The sequence below is a fragment of the Phasianus colchicus genome, chromosome 1, assembly GCF_987193195.1.
Source record: "Phasianus colchicus chromosome 1, bPhaCol1.hap1.1, whole genome shotgun sequence".
In the NCBI taxonomy this organism is placed as follows: Eukaryota; Metazoa; Chordata; class Aves; order Galliformes; family Phasianidae; genus Phasianus; species Phasianus colchicus.
The window spans coordinates 178,815,198-178,837,267 of NC_143436.1; the positions used below are offsets into that span (position 1 = coordinate 178,815,198).

Here is a 22,070-nt window from a genome sequence, read left to right on the forward strand (position 1 = left end):
GGGAAAAAAAAAAAGATCATGCAATTTATTCAGCAAACATTTTCTAATGGGTTTAAATTTTGCTGTAATGATTATTCTAAAAAATGCTATATTGACAAAATAACGTGTTTGACATAAAAAAATTATATACCACGTGGTAAAATATAATATTTTAACTTACATTCAAGCTTTTTTTTTTTTTTTTTTTTTTTTCATTCAGTCACATCACTCAGGATTACTTTGTTTAGGTACTTCATGTAAGTCCTCAAGTACGTCTCTTTTTCATCGGATATTTTGCTGAATCATTGTCACAATACTCATGTTCTAAAATATTTGAGTTAAGAGCCTCATCACCCATTCTCATCAATTGACCATGGGGAAATTCTACTATTCCCCATTGACAACAATCAAATTGGAGTTACATGGAATGACGAGAGGAATTTAGGATAAACAGCCACCCTAATGCACTGAGATCCAGTGATTAGTTTCATAAAAAGAAAGAATATAATAACAACACATTATGTTATTTCAACAACCATCCTGCTTCTCACGTGACAACTTAAGATAAGTCAGTTATTATTTACTGAGTATTGAGACTTCCTCGGTGATAAACTATCTTGCTATTTTTGATATCACAGATTTGATCATGTTCTTATTCAAGTCCTTGAATGAAAATATTTCTGTTGACTTAAGGAAAGAGTCCAAATGTAAGTTAGATACAGACTTTGATGCAGTTATATCATATGAGAGAGAAAAAAGAGAATGTTTCATTAAACACAGCAGATGTATGGCAAGCCTGGACTCCTGCTATCCTGATGGTGGTGACTCTCAGTGCTTGAGTGTGCCAGCCCTGATCTCTAATACACCATTGTGCATATCATCCTGAGACTCCTATGTTGTCTATTTACCCAAAGCTCTCAGAAAAGCAGGTACTAAGCTATATAGGAGAATAAAATGGTATCTCTCTGTAGACACTGAGCAGATTTTGCAGCTGCTGCAAGCTTACTGATATGGGAACTGCTAGCAGCTACTAAAACCTTATACAGTAAAGATGCAGTTCAGCATTAATGTTTGCAGAGGTGGGATCAGTTATTTATTTCAAAACTGGCAGATACTAACTGAAGTAACAGGATGCCTTCCAGCGCAGTAGAAAACTTTTTTATTGCTTGAAAATGCTCCTGAGTATGTAAAGACTTGTAAAAAGAGAGACAAGTGATTCTGTAATAAATGCAAGCTCTGGCAGTATTCAAGCCCCATAAAAGCTCACCAAAAATCTCTTTGATTCAGAATCTTGGTCTAGTATATCTGACTGCTATTCAGTCAATTACCTCCATAGAGGTACTCCAAGCTGTCTAAAATAAGTAGCGACCACTACTAAAATCTTAGGTAAGGCTCATAACACTATGGAGCATTTGTATGGGAAGACTATCTTGGATGGACTTTCATTCTCTTAGACTCGGGAACATGACCAATGTGAAATATTTTTCATCTGAAATAATAGGGAAGCAGCTGTGTGCTCCACAAGGCCAATAAAGATGTCCAGTATGTTCACAAAATGTGGAAAAGTCCTTCCATTTCTTCCACAGAACAGTAAAGAACTGGGTCCCTCAAGACCAAAAAGATCAGATGGGCCTGGTGGTATGTCCTTCTTCTGGCAATAAATGTCTGCCTTTAGGAAAGTGCAGAAATGACTGAATAAGATAAATTTGGCTGGATTGGTAGGCTGGCACAAAAGGACTATCTTCTCAAAGCATGATGCAATCACCTTCTCTCTTTAAGTTGCTGTCATGGTAGAACCTGTTGCTCTAGCTGATGGCCCTGTTGGGTAAGGGAAGAGCAATTGATGTCCTCTACTTGGACTTGTGCAAAGTATTTGATGCTGTCCCACGTGACATCCTTATCTCTAAAATGATGAGACATGGATTTGATGGATGTACAACTTGATGAGTAAGGAATTGGCAGGATGGTTGTACTCAAAAGTTTGTGGTCAATGGCTTGATGTCCAGGGAGAGATCAATTATGTGTGGTGTTCCCAATGAGTTGGTATTGGGACCAACCTTATTTGCATCTTCCTTAGTGACATGGACTGTGGAATTGAGTGCCCCCAAAGCAAATCTGCAAATAATACCAAGCTGTGTAACCAATACTCAACATGCTGGAAGGGGAGGATGCCAATCAGAGGGAACTTGACAGGTTCGAGAGGTTCGATACCTATGTGAACCTCATGCAGCTTGATGAGGTTGTATGGGTCAGGGCAATCCTAGTACATGAATACAGGCTGGAAGATGAGTGGATAAAGAGCAGTCCTGTGGAGAAGGACTTGGAGGTAATTCCCCCATATCTGCTTTGGTTTTGTGAAGACCCACCTGCAGGACTGCATCCACACCTGGGGCCTGCAGGATAATAAAGAAATTGACCTGTTAGAGTGGGTCCAGAGGAGGGTCACAAAGATGATCAAGAGGGCTGCAGCACCTCTCCTATGAAGAAAGGCAGAGAAACTTGGATTCATTTAGCCTAGAGTAGAGAAGGCTTTGGGGGGACATTTATACCCAGCTTTCGATACTGAAGGGGGCTAGAGGAAGGATGGGGAGACACTATCAGAGAGTATAGCGCCAGTAGAAAGGTAATGGTTTTAAACTAAAAGAGGGTAAATTTAGATTAGACATCAGAAAGGAATTCTTCACTATGAGGATGGTGAGACACTGGAACAGACTGCCTGGAGAAGCTGTGGATGTTCCATCCCTAGAGGCATTCAAGGTCAGCCTTTGGATAACCTGATCTAGCAGGAGATGTCCCTGCATATTGCTGGGGGTTGGATCTAAGTGGTATTTAAGGTCCCTTCCAACCCAAACCATTTTATGATTCTATGACCAAGAAAGTCACATGTAAAGAGGTGCACGTAACTTTGGGAGTATCAAAAGTACAAACAAGCAGCTGTAACTCCAGGGCTCTTGCATTCATAACGACTTGCTCAGCTGAGAGTCATGCAGACTATTGCTTAAAGATTCAGAAGATAGTCAAATGTTCATTCAGGATTTATTTTCCAAGCCAATGTAATAATAGAGAAATCTGCTGTTGTAGGCACATGGCCTTTAGAAATGAGATGAGGCATAAGGAACTTTCATTCATTCTGTTTATCGTGTTTTTAGACATCTCAATTCAATCAGTAACTTTAACCTGCATTTTCCTACCAACATACAAACTGATACACGTGTACTCACTATATTGGAACAACCACTACTCTAATTGGATCATATCATCACAGCTTCTGCACCTTCTCAGTCTGTTACTCTCAGACTCCTCTAAGTAAAGGAAAATAAACTTGTGGTCTATACACCAGTTAAGAGATGTACAAAAAAAAAAAAAAAAAAAAAAAGCATATTTTCCATTTTTGGGAAGAAATCAAATACTGGAATGAAAATCACATCCACATATTAGGATAGCTGAAATAGTAAAATGTTTAAATCAAACATTTGTTTTAACGTACACTCATCTCAAATTTAAGTATTTCCTGTCTCAGGATTCAATTCAGCTTCCTGAGTATTCCACATTTTCTGAACAAAAAGTCTACACATACTTTAGTTGCCAATAACAATATTCACTTCAGAGTAGATTGGATGCAGTATTTCCACGCAGGTAAATACTTTTTCTTACTTACTGAATACTTATATTGTATGTTTAGGTCAACCCAGGGAAAGACCTTGGCAAGTTCAAACTGAAACACCATTTGTTGTGCCCCAAAGGTAGCTCAATTAATGGCTTTATAGATCCAGCTTTCACTGCTGTATTTCTTGCAGCTATTACTATTTAGAGAACTTGCTCTGCAAACAAGAGTGCACTGTTTCATTGAGATAATAGGGCTGTGGGTAGAGATTGTTAAAGAGCAATCAGCAAAAACAGGATTGGTAATGAATCTGATGAAACTCTCTGTTTGACTTACAATATCTATTTTCGTGCTAAGTACGTGCTTGGTATAATAACATTACTGATGCCTCATCTCATTTTCTTTTGCAAGGACTCTGTTTCCTGAGCTCAGATAGAAAAGGTTATCCAACTTTTGTTCTCAGACAATAATGGAACCTTTTCTGTCAAGAATACTGGTCAAATCAGAGCAGTTAGCAATAGCAAGCATTCCTGGTACAGAAGTTAATCCCACCTGAACTACAAAGAGTTGGATAAAGCTTGAAACACAACTTTCAGATGTGTCAGAATAAGAGCTGGTAATATCCTAATATATCATAATCTAGAAAAGTAGGTGGCCATTCAGAGCTCAAGAATTTTGTAAGGAAATGGCTATGAAAGATGCCAGAAACATTTTTTTCTTTGATGAGACTCCTTTTATAAAATAGAGTTAATATTTATGATGCAGACTTTCAAGGTACTTTCAGGTAATTTTCTGTTATGACATATAGAATAGCAGTCCTTCTGAAATAAATATATTAACTATAACAAATATTGCTCAAGAGGAAAAAAACAGCTTCTCAAAATAGTTTCAGGTCCAGCTCCATTTTCTTTCTTAGCAAGGACCAAGTTCTTTCTCTACTTCAGATAGACAGTTCACAGCTGGATAATTGCTAATAAAAATCCCATTACATTTGGCATTATATTCTCTGTGACTGGTTTAGTCAACTTTAGAAATACATGCTGCTGTTATGCATATTTATTCAGGAATGGAGTTTGTTATAAATCATCTAATTAATCTGTAATTATAACATTTACAATCATGCAGCTTAGCCAAAGAAAAGGAATTAGATTTCTTCTATCTGCAAAGCTTGTCAAAAGGATTTTTTTTCTGAACAATACATTTCTTGAGTATCTCCGGTGAATAAGGGATATTTGCATGGCGTATGTGATTACAGAGACTGTGGATTTATTCAATAATGTAATCCTATCATTTGTACTAGGGGACAAATCGTCTTTGGGTCTCAGCACCTTCTGTAAGTACACAGTGTCAGACATCTCCAGCCTGACAGAATTTGCTGTCTAAATAGTCAGGATGACAAAAATGTGAGATGAGAAAAGGACAAAGACACATCTCTCAAGAAGCCCTGTTGAAGAAGTCTGTGTGAAATGAATGAACTAAATATTTTATCTCATGCTTTGTCTTCCAGCTATAATGAAGATTTTAAAATTATATACTCATATTAAATGGCAATGACTGCAATTAAAAATAACTAATCTCTAATAACAACCCAACCCATATAGATTTTTTGATATAAAAATAAAATCACCTTCTATAATGGTTCTCAATGACATTATTGATAAGAAAATTGCTGCCGTTCCTACAGAGCACAACGGGACTCTACTTCTTTTTCAATTTTCCGTACACTGCCTCACAGTAAATCCTGGTGTGGAACTGACAATAATACCTCCTTTACCATAGTGGCATTAATACAGCTAAATGCTATGAATCAATAACATGATAGCTTAGTATGTACATTGTATACATTAATTTTACCATATGTCTAACAAATAATAGTAATGACAAAGAATGAAGTTGAAAATGATGAGAGCTTTCTGCAATTCTCTTTTCGTTATATTTAGAATTTTTCCCACAAGTGGTACAAATCTTTGCCCTACTCTATAGTTATCATCTGATCACACATTTTCAAAGATATGACACTTTTAAAAAAAATTTTGGATAGAAATGAATTAAGAAAACTTTGAAAAGAACAAATGTTTTGTACTTGTGAAGCCAATGTTTCAAAACAAAAAGTCAAGGGAAAGTTTCATGACCTATTTCCCAACACAGTTAATGAGAATTTTGTTTACATCCTAACTCTATATTAATTGAATTATATTTATACATTATTGAATACATTTTCCCCACAACCACATATATAAAGAAATAAGTATTTAGAAAAGTGTAGTAAACAGGCACATATGAGGCTATTTTAAGTGTGGAGAAATATGAATGTTTAGAATCATTTTGTTTGAGCAGGCAATGAGGGACAGACCAGCTTTTCAACTGGAAGAAATTTCAAAAGCTATTGAAAAAGTAATTTCTTTCAACTATGTGAGAACATTGCAAGATGTACACAGCTTATATACGGAGATGTTATCTGTATTAAAAGTGGAGGACAACTAATCAGAGTTTGAAAAAATGGATGAAACAGGTAATGTAAATGTTACTTAATTAATGAAGAACAAGGTGTGAAGATCTCGTACTAAACTTTGAAAAGCCAAGAACATAAAGGTTTTTCATTTATTTCTGTGAACATGACAGGTAGATTTCTTAATGTGAGCAAACAAGCAATTGGAAAACAGGAATGGAACAAACTCGAGTTGTGGTGGATTTGGGGATTTGTAAAAACAGCAGTAAGGCTACTAGTAAAACCTTTATTATACTCAAAACATCTTCAAAGACATGTAAAGGTATCATGGAAACCACTGGTTTTCTTTTTAATTTGTATCAGGGAAAAATATAGTACAATATAGACAAAGGCTATTGTATGATTCTGAAGAATGATACATTCTGGTCTGACTTTGTTTCCTACATACTCATCCTCTTTAAAAAACAACAACAACAACAACAACAAAAACAACACCTGTAAATTACAGAGTTTCTATTAAGGATAAGAGAGAGAATCAATGGAATCCCAGAAGTATGATTCATTATTAATACTCCTGAAATTGTCCCACAGGCAGATCTCTATAGTTAGGTAAATGGATTTCTAATTCTAACCTTACTAAACGGGGATACTTATTGGGAAAACTGATTGTTAGATAATATCCATTGCTCTTTTCTAATCTTTTGGTGCAAAAAGGCAAAAAGGGGAGGCCCCCCTCTGCCAAGTACTGCAGAAATGTATTAGCTGTGAAGACCAGTAAGACAGACAACACACGAAGAGGAACATGATATATAAACAACATAAATAAACATTGGGAGCCATCAATAATGTAAACAAGCAGAGAGAGCCACTATTTGAGAACAGTAATTACTTTTCTGTCTTACCAATTTCCACTAGAGCTCAGTAGGCTCAGGTCATTTTAGTGAACTGACACTTCCCACATTGAAAAGCAGCAACTGAGAATCTGCATGTTTCTGATCTGATGGCAGGATGTCATGCATGAAATCATTTGTATGCAGAGCACAGAAATAGAAATTTAACAATTTGTCCAATTTCTCCACCTCACAACTATTTCAGTAGGACGAGCTTGACACTTTGGGTTGAGTGGAGAGTAGATGCGTGCTGCTATGTGCTTCTATGGCTTTGTCCCAATGGAGGTTCTCTGGAAGTCCCTGATCCAGTATTTTGTTTTCATCAGTGTATTCCACCTCAACCATTCCGCATCATCTCACATTATTCTGAGAAAATTCTGTTACTGTAAATCTACACTGATTATGTGAATCTCTGTAACAGTGTTGTTGAGTATATGACTAAAGATACATAAGCAGACTTCAAGAAGGGTTAAGCTCTGTAATGAAGTCAGCTGACAGAACTAGGGAAAAAAAAACAACCAAACATATAAAGTTCCACGGACTTACGTCACTTGTGAGCTCCATGAATTCTAAGTGCCATCAGGCCTATCATTCATCATTACTATTTCCCACAGTAGAATATCTCCAGTTGCTCTTTGGAGCAAAAATACGTGTAAGAAGAAAGTAGTTGCATGTTAAAAGTTACTAATTGCATCGTGGCTCAGGAAAGAAGATATGCCAGGCCAAGAGACCAGGACTTCTGCTATTCCTTTGGCAGAGGGTTTGTCAAAATCTCATTTAAATTTCCCTTTGTAACTTAAAATTAGCAAAGCAGCATCAGCAGTTGAAATCAAGCTCTCGTGATTTCACCTATTCAGAGCTCGTAAATTTGCATGTACACTAAAATCAGCTTTTTAAAAAATCTTAATCAGTATTATGAATTAATGCAATAACTGTAAACCACAGATCACACTACGGAGAAGTTCAAATTTCTTGGATAACTGATTTTCTGGAATAGGTCCCTTATTTTTTTCAGCTATTACTTTTTCCATAAAACAATTAGATATTCACTATCTGATAGAGACAGTGAGAATAACTGTGGTCCATTTGAAGGCAAATTATATCTAACTTAATTGAAAAATGGCAAAATAGAACTCTTCAGGATTGTTCAGAGTGGAAACTACAGGATATTGGTATTCTGATACGAGAAGTCTTCAGTAAAAAATAGGATTAGGATTTGTGAATAATTAAATATTTTTTTTTTATTTTATGTGACTATTAAAAATGTAGCATCTTCAAAATGGCGACTAATTCAGTGAAGCATACATTTTTAATGATGAAGTACATAGGAAAGCTGTACAGGTTCATTAGCAGATGTCTCTGCATTCACTGCTGAAAACTCTTGCTGTGAAAGACTGTTCTTTATCATTTTATTGCTGTCTAGTCTGGTTTTAAATGTTCCAAATCATTGGTCACCCACAATTTAATAGGATGTGCTATTGTACAGTCTAGTAAGTCGCACTGTCAGAGAGTGTTATTTGATTTTCAGTTGAAAATCACCTTTCTTCATCACATTCTTTGTATAATATTTTTTATATTTCCTTAAGCAATCCTTTCCTTCTTTAGTGCCTGAACTTATACAGTGGTTAAATAGTTGTTTAAATAATTATTTAATTACATAGTAAGTTACTATCTTTCAAACTACTTGTAACAGACATAGACAGTGAGAGTGTGAAATCACAGTAGACACAGCAGAGGAGTTACTGCATCTTTCAATGTTAAAAATGTTGTACAAATATATATAAAAGGTTGGTGGCCCTGCCTGTGGCAGGGTGGTTAGAACTTGATGATTCTTTGGGTCCCTTCTAAGCCAAGCCATTCTATGATTCTACGATTCTATGATTCTGTGATCTAGACCTGTATCATCATCTACCAACTAACGTATATATAAAGCTAGTTAACTTGCTTGGTAGGATTATATAAAGTCACCTCTTCAATATTTCCTCGTACAAATGAATGTAAATAAATTGACATTGCCTTATGGAAAACTTCACAAAATAATTTTAAAAATCAAATTTAATACTATGGCTAGAGTGAATATTAATTGCACATGAGAATTGAAAAAGATTAGCAAAGTGGAAGACCACTCTCTAGTCAACAAATACAGAGATCTTCCCAATTCCCACAGTCTATGTCAGTATGTCTACCTGAAGTGCAGATACAAGAGCAGGTTAAAATTTAGAATCATAGAATCATAGTCTTTTGAGTTGCAAGGAACCTTTAAAGATCACCTGGTTCAAATCCCCTGCAGTAAACAGGGCAAGAGTCACAATCAGAATACATCTTGATGGACTGCATCTTGAGTGCTTGGCATCCATATACAGTTTCCTCCTGTCATAAGGTGATCACAGATTGCTGTAAGGCTTAGTATTCAGTCTTCACTTTCCCCTCATTAGTGACTCAGACTCAGGTCATTTTTAACATGGATGGCAGAAGAACATTCTATTGAGTGCAGATTCAGGTCATGTTTAACTCACAGCGAAGATAAAGCTCTGAAGACCTGTCTGCCTGATTTCATAATTGAATTAATGTGCAGTTTCTGAAAAAAGATGTCCTGTTACATCAGAGATGGTGATCCTCTGTTCAGGTGTACTTTTCATACTTGAGTTTGAGAGTACTATGATAATAATCTATAAATTCAACAGTGATCACTATTAAAGGTGAAGTTCTGAGGAACTTACTAACAATTCTATATGTGACAATAGGGTAGGGCAGCTGAAGATGATTATATTCAGGAGAAAATATGAAATCAGTCTCATGAGCATTGTTTTACCTAAGGAATGTAAAGATAATGGAACAGTAAGATGTGAAAAGATAAAAAAAAAAAACACAAAAACACCCACTACAGAAATCACAAGTCTGCAGCAGCGCAAGCAAAAGATTATAGCTGTTAATTCATATCAAACTAAGATGCCAAATAGTTCTTGTTAATGCCTCCTGCTAAACAGCTAATCTCTATAAATCTGCAAGTATCGTATAAAACATTATTCAGATTAGCTCAAAACTGTCCAATTTTCCAAATTGTTTCCCAGTAGCGCAGTCTTCTGGACTCAAGAACTGGCGTGTTGGCCAGTTATTATTAATCAATTAATTATTAATATTTATATATTCATATAATTTGAGAATCTAATTTCAAATAGTAGACCCTCAAAAGTCTTGCTCATTTGTGCAACAGATCTAGACATCATAATATCCTTGCAATTAAATCTGGCCACCACTGAAAATGATCATCTTAGGAGTAAAGTCTCTAGGGATAATGAGTGGCAGTGATGACTGTTTACATAAGAACATGTGGTTGCAGAATTTAACTGAGATGTTACTCTTCCAGATTTTAATTCCTCTTTTCCCTGGGAAAATCTGTCCTCAGATCTTCTTCTAGAGATCTATATCATCCAACCAAAAGTTTATAGTACATTTAATCTTGTGTTTTCTTTTTCTAGATTGTTCTTCTTCATATAAATTCATTAAATACTAATTAGAGCAGAAGCTACAACACAAATCTGTCTCCAAAGTGAGTAACATAATGATCTGATAGTTAAACTGTGTGTTATCTCTAGTCCAATAAAAATGCAATGATTCCCTATAAATTAAAAACTTGAATTAGAAAGACTGAAAAATGCCCAATCCTATAAGCTATACCACAGTAAGAACTTGGAAAAGAACTAGGAGAGTACAAAATATTCTTCCATTTCATATACTCAGTATTTTTCTAGTTAAGTATTTTATAATTTGGTAGTGTTTACATGTGACACATCTAGTGATGGCCTTAAAATTAGCACGTTACAAGCTGAAAGTTGGCGAATGATTTTAAAACTACATAGTCATTTTTATCAATTAAAATAAACAATATGAAAGAGGAAACTAAAATACATTTTCTGGTGAGGCATTTATTTATTATTCTTCAGAAGCATAAGAAAGGTTAATGAATTTCCTGGCAACATGAGATAACCAAACACAAGACAAAAATTCTAAAAAAATCACAATTTGTCAATAGCACTCTTCTACAAGAGGGGCTCAAAACAGAAGGGGCAGTATTATATGTATGCTGTAATCAGTGCTAAGTAAAGGTGGATAATCACTTCCCTTGGTCTCCCACTCTGTCCCTGTTCACACAGCCTGGGACTCATTGGCTTTGTTGGTGTGATGCTCACTGGCTCATGCTCAGCTTGTGGCCCACCAACCCCCAGGGCCTTCCTCAGGGAGCTGCCTCCTCCCTAGTTTCTCAGGCTGGGATTCATTCTTTCCAGGATCAGGACTTTCGATTTGTCCTTCCTGAACGTCATAATGTTGGACCATTCCTGCAGCTTGTCTAGGCTTCTCTGAACATCACACCCAGTTCTGAAAGCTTTGATTGGAATCTACCTTGGTGTCATCTGCCAACTTGATGAGCATACATTCTTTTACTTCTTCTAAGTCATGATAAAGATGTTAAATAGGAACAATCTCAGTATAGACCCCTGCAACATTTATTATAGGCCTCCATGTAGGTTTCCATGTAGAATACAGTGGAGTTATAACTACTGCATAGGCCTTACTGTGCAGCCAATTTTTTTACCCATCTGGTTGCCCAGCCATCACGTTGGCAACTAGGATACAATAACACTGTGGGAGAATGTCAAAAGCCTTGCTGAAGTCAGGTAAATGACATCCAGTGCCCTCTCCTCATCTATAAACCCAGACATTTTATCATAGATTGTAATGACACTGATTAGTCAGCATTTACCCTTAGTAAATCCATGCTGACTGTCCTCAGTTACCCACTTCTCCTCCGTAGACCTTGAAATGTCTTCCAAGTGTATGTGCTCCATTGTTTTCCAAGGAACTGAAATGGGACTGAGCAATTCCTCAGACTGTCCTGTTGGCTTTTGTTTTTTGGCAGACAAATGCAACACTTGCTTTTATTCAATCAGCAAACATCTCCCCAGTCTCCCTAACACTTCAAACATGACAGAGAGTGATTCTGCAAGGGCATCAGACAGTTCTCTCTGAATCCATGGATGCAGACCTTCTGGTCCCATTGAGTTGTGTAGGCCAAGCTCTGTAGAGTCCTGGAAGAACTTGGTGAAGACTGAGGTAAAGAAAGCAATGAATACCTCAGCCTTGTCTGTGTTTGTGGTCAGTAACTTACTTGTCTCATTTGGTAGTGGACACATATTTTACCTATTCAGCCTTCTACTACTAAAGTAAGAAAACAAGCTCTTAATATCCCTTTTAAGTCTCAACTAAAGCCAAGCTTTGTCTTTGCTCACACAGGAAGCCTGACATGTTTCCTTGCCCAGACAACACTTCTAAATTTCCTCTTGGAAGCCTGTCCCTTTTGTCCCTTTTGCCAGCTCCTCCATATTGCTTTTTGCATTGGAACACCATCACAGCTACACTCTGTAGATAAGCCAGGCTGCTTATCTTCTTTAGTCTCAGGATAGATCGTTTCTGCATTTGGAGGATACTATCCTTAGCCACCAGTAAGTTTTCATGAGTAATTTCATTCTTTAAATCCTCTACCCTTGGCATTCCATATGTCAGGACCATATAAACCAAATCTGCACTACTGAAGTCCAGAATCTGTATTCTGCTATTGTCCTTCCTCACTCCCTTCAGGATCTTAAATTCCACCTTTTCAAAAACACTCCCACTGATTACCACATCCCCATACATCTACCTTATTCATTTTTTTCAAGCTAAGTTTCATGCAGAATGATTTTCTATTTCACTTTATTCACCACACTCAAGACATAATTATTTAATCTTAAATTCTCTAAAACCGCTGAATCAAAACTTTTCTTCCCTTATTCCCCTGAATAACTTGACGTCCTGTCCACCCAAACTCCAGGAGAGCAAATGAAAACGTGGATGAGTCATATCTGATACTTGCAAATGTGAAGATGCTCATATACTATGTAAATGGAGCACTACGAGAAAAGGATTGCATTCTATCTTCAGGTAGTTCCTTTTCAGCATAGATCTTGTGAAATGGAATGAAATTCAGTTCAGTCATGCTTACTTAACTCTGAAGGCCTCTCAAACAATGGAGCTCAGAAAAATCTCAGTCTTTCATCATTGTTCTAAATTTCTACAAGGAAATTAAGATCTATTAATCCTGCAACACATCTGTGTCTAATCATGTTCTCCCTTATTGGCTTAGCTTGTTTGGTAGTACTTACAGGAGTGTGGCTTCACCAAGGGCAAATCCTGCTTGACCAACCTAATGGCCTTTTGTGATGGTGTAACTGCATCGATGGACAAGGGAAGAGTCATCTATCGGGACATCAGTAAGGCCTCTGACATGGTACCCAACAACATCCTTCTCTCCATATTGGAAAGATATGGATTTGATAGGTGGACTGTTCAGTAGACAAAGAATTGGCTACAGGATCAAGCCCAGAAAGTTGGGGTCAATGGCTATACTGTTACCTCTCTTTTTCAGACAGTTAACTAAAACTTGGAGCCCTAACATTTATTTCCATCAGGAAAAGCATTTGATCATAGTATTGGTAACTTCTGTGGCTGTCACCCTTGATTTTTATAAACAGTATTTCCTTAGACATAGTGGAAAGAACTATGACACTTCCATCACACTTCTAGGCTTTGAGCACATTGTTATCCAAATTCTCTTTCTTAGATGCTAACAGCACTTCATTGGATATTATTTCTGGTACCTTCTAAATTATTTCTCACGTTAACAAATAAATCCTGTTAAAACAATTTCCCAGTCCTTAATGAAAACATACATACTTTTCTCAAGGGTTGTGACATCTACATGCACTTTGCACTTACATTAGTCTTGTTCTAGAGCTAAGTTGGATATTTCCCTAGAATTATCCCACGCAAAAGGACAGCAGTGCAGTTAAGTCACTATTTCACTGGATATATGTGAGGATTACAGATTCTTAGATGGAGAATTAGGAAGAACTCTATAGCCATGGCATGCATAGTCCATCCATCAGATGAATGTAAACCTGCCCTACTTGAGCTGTTATTAACTGCTCTTGTTGCCATGGCATAAGAACATTCAAAAGTTTGACACATTTGGTGCCTTCTTCATAGGTACCCACTAGGAAATAGTAGTTCCTGAAAGTGGGTCTTCTGATGCTATTCTGTTAGTCCTGACAAAGCTAGAGAATACCCAGTTTCAGACAGAGAATCCAAAGCAACAGAAAATAAATTTAAAATCTGATTCAAAATATAAATCTCAGCCACACAGAAAACTATTTTAACAATTATTCATGTACTTCGTGATTCACGATGTGCAGGCACTAAGTGCTCATCTTCCATATGAACTGCCTAACAGAAAAATTATATGTGACCTAAGATGTTCCACACTGTAATCTGTATGGCAGTAACAGAGCTGAAAAGAATTTATGTGGGGGAAGACACTAGAGGGGAACTCAAGCAGCAGTAATGGATCCATAAGTAGCACTTAAAATTAACCTACTTTCTTTATAGCAAGAGAATGTAGATTATAGAAATGCTTCTAAGAAGATAAAATGCCCTTCATTTAGAGACAGAGGCGTAATAATGATAGATAATGGGAGTTTTCTTCACAACACTCTTTCTTCAACGGCAGGGGCAGAGCTGGAAGGATTTACTATTATTGTTTTTCTTGTAACAAATGCATTTGTATCATCTGTGCATCACAACTGCATGTTAGGGACAAATCAGCTCAGCTTCAGTATTCACCGATGCATTTTATTGCGTTCTGACTAAAGCTGCATCTTGCAGACTTTTGTAAGTTACCCTTCAGTCGACTACACAAAAAAATACATTATAAATATTAAAACGTATATGACAGTGGAAAAATATTGCAGTTATTCCTGAATAACACATCTGCTTATCCTCAGGCATGAAGTGGTATTAATTACCTCTGAGCTTTACTTAATTGGTCAAATAAATTGCTAAATGCTGATAAATAGGAGAAGGAAACTAAGAAAAAAACAGCAACTGTAAGCAATCTTTTAACACTAGTGAATTCCAGCATATGAGAGAAAATTTACAGCACATGTATTTATAAAATATAAAGTAAACAGAGACTGTGAGACAACAGTAAAATACATTCTTTTTCATAGTGTTAGAACCTGCTTCAATATAAGGTACCAACAACCTCAATAATTTAAGTGGTTATTACTAATACAGACATTACATATGTATATGTATACTCAAAGATAGAACATAAGTATGCATTCATATGTATATATCAGCCAAAGTACAAATTACACCTGGGAAGGAAGAAAAAAGAACCATGTATTGCACACAGAGAAGCTGATGTGCATGTGAAATAAGGGGAGTGATGAGGCAGAAAAAAGAGGAGAATATGAAAATAATGGAAAATTAATAAGGACACTTACTGGAGAAAACCACATCACTTTAAGAATCCAAATTGTCAAAGAAAAATTCACAACTAGGATGATTAGCAGGAGTAGAACAAACAGGTAGAGGCAACGCTTTCTCCAACCATAAATTCCAATTTTGTAGATATATTCATTCTTTGGCCTCTCTAGGCTAGTGCCTGGTGTTGTTGTAGTGTATTGTTCACGTACCATCTGCTATGTAAAGAAAAAAAAAAAGAGACTGCTTAGTTATTAGAGTTAAATAAAATATATGTGTGTAAAAAACAAAGAAAATATAAAGATTTAATTGAACTAGCAGGTTACTATGAACTCTTACAATTTTAGTGGAAAACATTTTCATCATATCTCATTCAAACTAAAGTCATAACTTTTTGGTATAGTCAGTGTAATGCTTCAATACATGAACTGTGTCAATTATTATTTTCAGGAGGCTCAAGTACGGTATTAACAATTCCCTCAAATTTTTTGTAATAGTCTGATTCTTCCTGTACAAATATCTTAATAGGATCATATCTACAGCACATAGAACAAAATTACTACGGTGTAAAAATACTTCTAGACTTGATAGAGATGCCTTATCAAGTACAGCTTCAAGAACAATTCCACATATTCTTTCCTTTATTCAGTGAAAAATAAAGCATTCTTTCTGTTGCAAAACTTAGCTGAATAACAGTGGAATGACAGAATTCATAATCTCTATGTAAACAAACAATGGTTCTTTATAATAGAAAGGAAACAATTATTTCTTAATTTGTGATATACAGATATATCATCAGTAAAAACATTGCTTACAGTATATATACAACTTTCACTTTATATTACAAGTCTTAAAGAAGTATTTTCTGAATTTAAATAAATCTTACCAGATTGTACTTCTTTAAAACATGGGGATATTCAATAATTTCCACCTCTCCAACACAAAGATCACCAAGAATTCAAACCATTCCTTAAAACTTGCACTTCAGACACAAGAACAAAATCTCAGCAGCTGAAGCTGCTTATCAAAAACAGCAATGGGTAACATCTGTCTCATTTCCACTGCTATAAAATGAAGAAAAAAAAAACAAAAAAAAACCAACCACAACAAACAACTATGCATATCAAAAAGAAAATAGGTATTTAAAGTACTTCCTATGAGCTAGGCATATCTACAGGCATTATGCATCCAAAAAGCAGCCAACTCTTCTACAGTGTAATGTTCCCAGATGAGAGTGCCTTCAGATAGGTTCCACACGAGGTCTCCTCTCTATTCTGAACTTACCCCTGGGAATTAGATCACTGTGCTCCGCACAGAGTTTTCAAAATATGATTAAATTACCTCCTTGTTCTGCTGCTGAATTTCTCTAAGTCATGGAAAGGGTTCCCTCAGATCTCCTGTAGAACCATCCTGTGTCCATGACAAGCATGTGGCTCTTAATACTGACCCCCATGTTTTTGAAAATACATCTTTTTTTTGTTTGTTTCTATAGCTTCTTATAAAGCTACAAACCAGAGAAAATAAGTTTACAAGTAAACAGAAGCCTACACACTGTTTGTACATATGCAGCATTCATGTTATTTCTGTATTTACATTCAAAAATATTTCAAAAGTTATAATTTGTTGTTTATTCATAATAAAAATGAGACTTGATCATCAGCAGTTCATAATGTAACTGTGCTAATGCAATGGTCTCCTTAATTTTTTGCTGTTATCAGTCCCAGTTGCTCATGATACTGTGCAGGTGAATATTTTCTTGAGTGGAAAATACTGAAGATGGTATAATGACTTATTAGTGGAGAATAACAGATTCTGAAATAACTTATACTAACATTACTGCACAACAATGCAGATTTACAAGATGGCATTCACATCCATTCTGTAAACTACATTTGCTTAAAACTACCAGACTATATTTTCCTATTCTGTGCATTATTCAAGCATCCTGTGCTGATTATAAGATGGTGTTTATATATGAGTTACTACTTTTTTGCTGTTGTCCAGCTAACCACTACACAGAAGTAGCTTCCTATTTCAAGTCTAATTTACGATTCTCTGCCAACATAGACAAACTGGGACAATTCACAAAATACTCAGAAAAGCTTTTTTCCCTTGTGTTCAACTAAATCTCTCTTGAAAATTGTAACTTACAGCATAGGATGCACTAACTGCTAACTTCTGACAAAAACAGATGTACTTGGAGAAATAACTTGTACAGTTTTTGCTCAGATAATAGTATCATACAACTGTCCAATATCCTAACACTGGGGATTCTCTGAGTTTCTTGTTTCTGTTAGTCCACAATGGTAAATGTCAGTATAACAAGAAACAAGACGGAATAAAGCTACAGAAATTCTGTAGTAACAGAAATTCCCTTCACAAGACAGACTGCTTGTTGTTTTGAGGAGGAAAAAAAAAATTACCTTCCAAGAATACTTAAAGGGTTATTTCAGTAGGGCTGTAGGAAAAGCAATCTCTCTTCAGAAACTGCACAATCGCATGAAGTTAGCTGAGCTTTCAAAAAGTCTTTAGGTGGAGCACCTAAGCTTTTCCTTGTGTGGCTGTTTCCTACATCCTCAGGATAAATTTCTCAGTAGAAACATAATCTGATAAAGAATAAATTAATTCTCAGATCTTCATGTTCTTACGTCAGTCTCACCACAGTGGTCTCTGAGGTTGGGATTCATTTCACCATGAAATACCAACAATTTAGACTTCACTATCTGAGCCAGACAACTCGGATTCTCCTTATGGTCAATGAGATAAATCCACTCCTGCTAGGAATTATTTATCTGAATTATTTTAGATGTATATGTTAGACACGCAATGAACTGCACCTGAAATGTGACTAACGTTTCTGCATAAAAAGAGGAATAAAGAGTGCCTGGGATGATTTGCACCTCCTCACACCTACACAATTTAGACATAAGCATTTGGTCAAATTAATTGCAGGAGTGATTTCCAGAAGCATTTAACAAGAAGATGGGACTTTCTTGATTCCTGTTTTCCTCAGTTCTGTTTTTACTCTGTCGTAAAATGTACATTGTGTGAGTGGAGGGCTTTATACATAATCTATTATGTACTGCTGTTTAATGAGGCAAGGTTAAAATCCATTATGCATTTCACCAAAAAACTATGAGTTTTGTGATTGCTTTCAGCCCTTCAGAAATTCCACGGGGGCCATCTCCCAGTGCAGTTTTGGTCCCTGCACAAATTATTTTTTCTTGACAGAAAATGGTTCAATTGTTCCCGAGCATTAGTACTGCTGGAAATTGTTTTGGTCCTAACTAAAGGATAGTGTTGGCCTAGGCAACAGTCTGCTTTGAAATACATACAACTTTTCTAATTAATATAATGTTTCATGATTTCTAAGAGAATTAGCGGCCCGGTAACAAGCAATTAAAGGTGAAATGCTATAAGAATTTATACTGTTGGACATCCTTTTCTGGAGGAATCAATAACTTTGAGTTTTGTAATGGATGGTATTACTGACTTTCAAGAGACAAAATTATGTAGAATAACCTTGGGTTTGTTTGGAGAAATCAAAGAGAAATTCCTTTATGGCCTGCAGCTGTTTTAAGAAGCTGTACTGAAAGGAAAAGCCCTACATGGGGAGGTCTCTTAGCTGTCTGGGGAAGTCTGATACTTGAAAACGTTGCATGTAGCACACAAAATCCATACCCGTTGGAGCAGATGTTTCAGTTGCTGATGAAATAGCTGTGAATTCTTTACACTTTGATACTAAGACTGCCTTCTGGAAATGTGTAGCCATGAAAGAACATTACCTTGGACCTATTCCATTTTTTTATGAAGCTAGATTTGGAGACTGGTCTCTGTGATTCCCATGACAGAGGCCCAGGAATCCAGGAGTTTTTTAATATTAATATCTAAATTTTGAAAACTGTCCATCACTAATGTTACTGTTGCCTTTAGGTCAGTTTGGGCCTCAAGTTCAAAAGCTATTCTGCTAGCTCCAGAATATTTCATGAAGATAGTGTTTAGAATTTGCAAGCTTATCAGAAGCCTGCTTGGGAGAGCAATCATGATTTAATCATGTTATTTTCAGGAATTAGTTATGTATAGTGATTACTGAAGACAAAATACTATTTTACTTGAAATAAGTGTTTTTGGTTTTGTTTTTTTAAATTTGAATTGGAAAAAAGAGAAGTAAAAATACGTTTTCACTAGTTTTGTTCACAAAAACCTGTTTTTTTTTCATGAACATTAAGTGCTTAGAGGGAGTGGATTCTGCTCCTTTACTCTGCTTTCCTGAGACTCCACATGGAGTACTGTGCCCTCAGCACAAGAACATGGAGCTGGTGGAGTGGGTGCAGAGGAGGGCCACAAAGATGATCAGAGGGCTGGAGCACCTCCCCTACAGGGGCAGGCTGAGAGGGTAAGGGCTCTTCAGCATGAAGAAAATGCTCCAGGATTTCACAGTGGCCTTCCAGTATCTGAAGAGGGCCTACAGGAAAGCTGGGGAATGATTTTTTATAAAGGTATATAGTGACAGGACAAGGAGAAATGGCTTTAAACTGGAAGAGGGTAAAATTGGACTAGATATTAAGAAGAAATTCTTCACTGTGAGACACTAGAACAGGCTGACCAATGAGGCTGTGGATGCCCCCTCTCTGAGGCATTCGAGGCCAGGATGGATGGGGCTGTGAGCAACCTGCTGTGGAGGGAGGTGTCCCTGCCTATAGCAGGGGGTTGGGACCAGATGACCTCTAAGATTCCATCTGACCCAAACCATTCTATGATTAGATAATTATGATTATTCTGTATTAATAAAGTAAAACAACACAACAAGTGAAAAACGCAACAGAAAAAGGAATAGATTCAATTTTAAATGGCACAGTCTTGTATTTTGTCATTCCGTCATATAGCAAGCAATAATAATAAGCAATCGGAAAGCAAAATTTTAAATATAAAACTGCTTTAGTTCACTAATACAATAAACAACTATAATTCTATTGATAATTATACAATTATTAGCATTTTATATCTTTGGCCTGTTTGTAACTATACTGTGACTTTCAGCAAAGAGAGGAAAAGCTTAGCACTCAAAATTCCTTTTCAAGTCAAAGTTAAGAAGAACTGGTGATGTCTCGTGAACAAATCTGCAGCACTGATCCTCATACAATACACTTTTTTTTTTTTGGAAAAAAAAGAACAAAAACAGACCACATCAGTCACTGGAACTTCTCTTTTTACATGAAGGACATTTATTTATATGCAAGAAGATTATATGTGTGAGGCTGAAAGAAGGGGTAGAGTGCAAAACTATAATAGTAGAAAGACCATTTGAATCATTTTAGCCTTCCCTAAATTCTTTTGTCATTATAAATAAACTGTAAAGTGAAATAAAATCACATGTCAACTCAGGCAATTGAGAGCTATTTTACAGTCTGCATACAGTATCTTCATGGAACATTATCTTCATTAAAGCTTTTATATAACATATTGGGCTAGATGTGCATTATTATATAGTATGAACATCAGAAGTACATTAAGACTGACTTCACAATTTGTTGGCATTCAGGCATGCAATAAAAGGCACACGACTGCCTTTCTGGGGACAGAAGAGTTCACTGATGAAGAAAAGAAATAGCTTATCACTGATGTAGCATTTTTCTGCCAGAGGAAAAACCTGTTGTTGATAGAAAAAGTAGGAGTGGTTAGAAAGCTTTGGAACCCATATGGAAATTCTTCCTATTGAAATTCGGACAGACAGGGAAGTTCAAACTCTTATGTCCAGATGAAAAGTTTCTAACTCCTTTCAAACTTCTCTCATTCTAACATCAAATATTTAATCTCACCTTGCTTTGATTTGCTATGATTCTATATCTGTATTATTATATGGTATTCTAGTTTCAGTTGTAAACTAATGTCACCAACTTAAAAGTGCTGAATCCCTGCTGCATAATCTGTGGAAGTGGGCAGAGAAATTCACATGGCCTAGCTGACCGTTTGCATATCTTGCAGTGAAAACGTATGTAACAATCTTGAGATGATTATAATTAATATGTTTATACTGATGTAACAGATGAAAAGTAGTCACTGACAGCATAGAATGATGTACTATATTAAAAATTATTATTTTTTGAATATCTGTGTACTTTTCAATCTCACTTACAGTAAAAATATTTTTCAAATGTTTTCCATTTTTCCATTTGATTTATTTTTCCTCCCTTAACATAGTTTCCAAACATTAAGTAAATCAGAAAAAATCACTGTCATGATACTTCATTCAGATTCAGAAGACCAGGCAAGACTTGACAGATGTAATTTAAGAAAAATGTTTATTTTTTTCTTTTCAAGTTCTAAAATACTGTTTGGACTCCTTTACTGTGTTTCTACATTTGACCTAATGGAGTTTTTATCTTTGTTTTTACCATGTGATAGAACTAGTGTGTTATTATCTCTAATAACTTCTCTTGCACTTATATATTCCGGTTTACCCTCTTGGTTCATCCAAACAAAGACATCTGCTCTAACATCAATACTGCCATTGTTTCAATACACCCCTTGATAACAATATGAAAGAAACTCTGTGCACTGATCAGAATTAAGTCAGGAAATGATTCTGCTTCTTGAGATACTGCTCCTGAAAGCAGTCATTGATGGGATTGTAAACTGTAGTCTTATTGGATGTAATTATGACATTTATACCATGAATGTAAAAGAAAAAAAAATATGTTTTTTCTGATATTGTTTCTGATCTACTACAGCAAACTCAGGTAAGGTCAGTGCCAATGTCGTCTTTATTATTTAGTTTCTATTAAAG

General features: G+C 36.0%; 1 protein-coding gene across 6 annotated transcripts in view; it reads right to left on the bottom strand.

The window, feature by feature from the left end:
* The window catches only part of SGCG (sarcoglycan gamma), a 116,075-nt gene that overhangs the window by 45,445 nt on the left and 48,560 nt on the right, over positions 1-22,070 (bottom strand). For 3 of the 6 annotated variants that reach the window (XM_031615752.2, XM_090133819.1, XM_090133821.1), the window contains one exon: positions 15,304-15,498. In XM_031615752.2, the coding sequence (XP_031471612.1) occupies positions 15,304-15,498 (195 nt within the window). Of the gene's footprint in view, positions 1-15,303; positions 15,502-22,070 lie in introns of all 6 variants that reach the window. The other 3 variants (XM_031615751.2, XM_090133818.1, XM_090133820.1) reach the window with 1 other exon arrangement.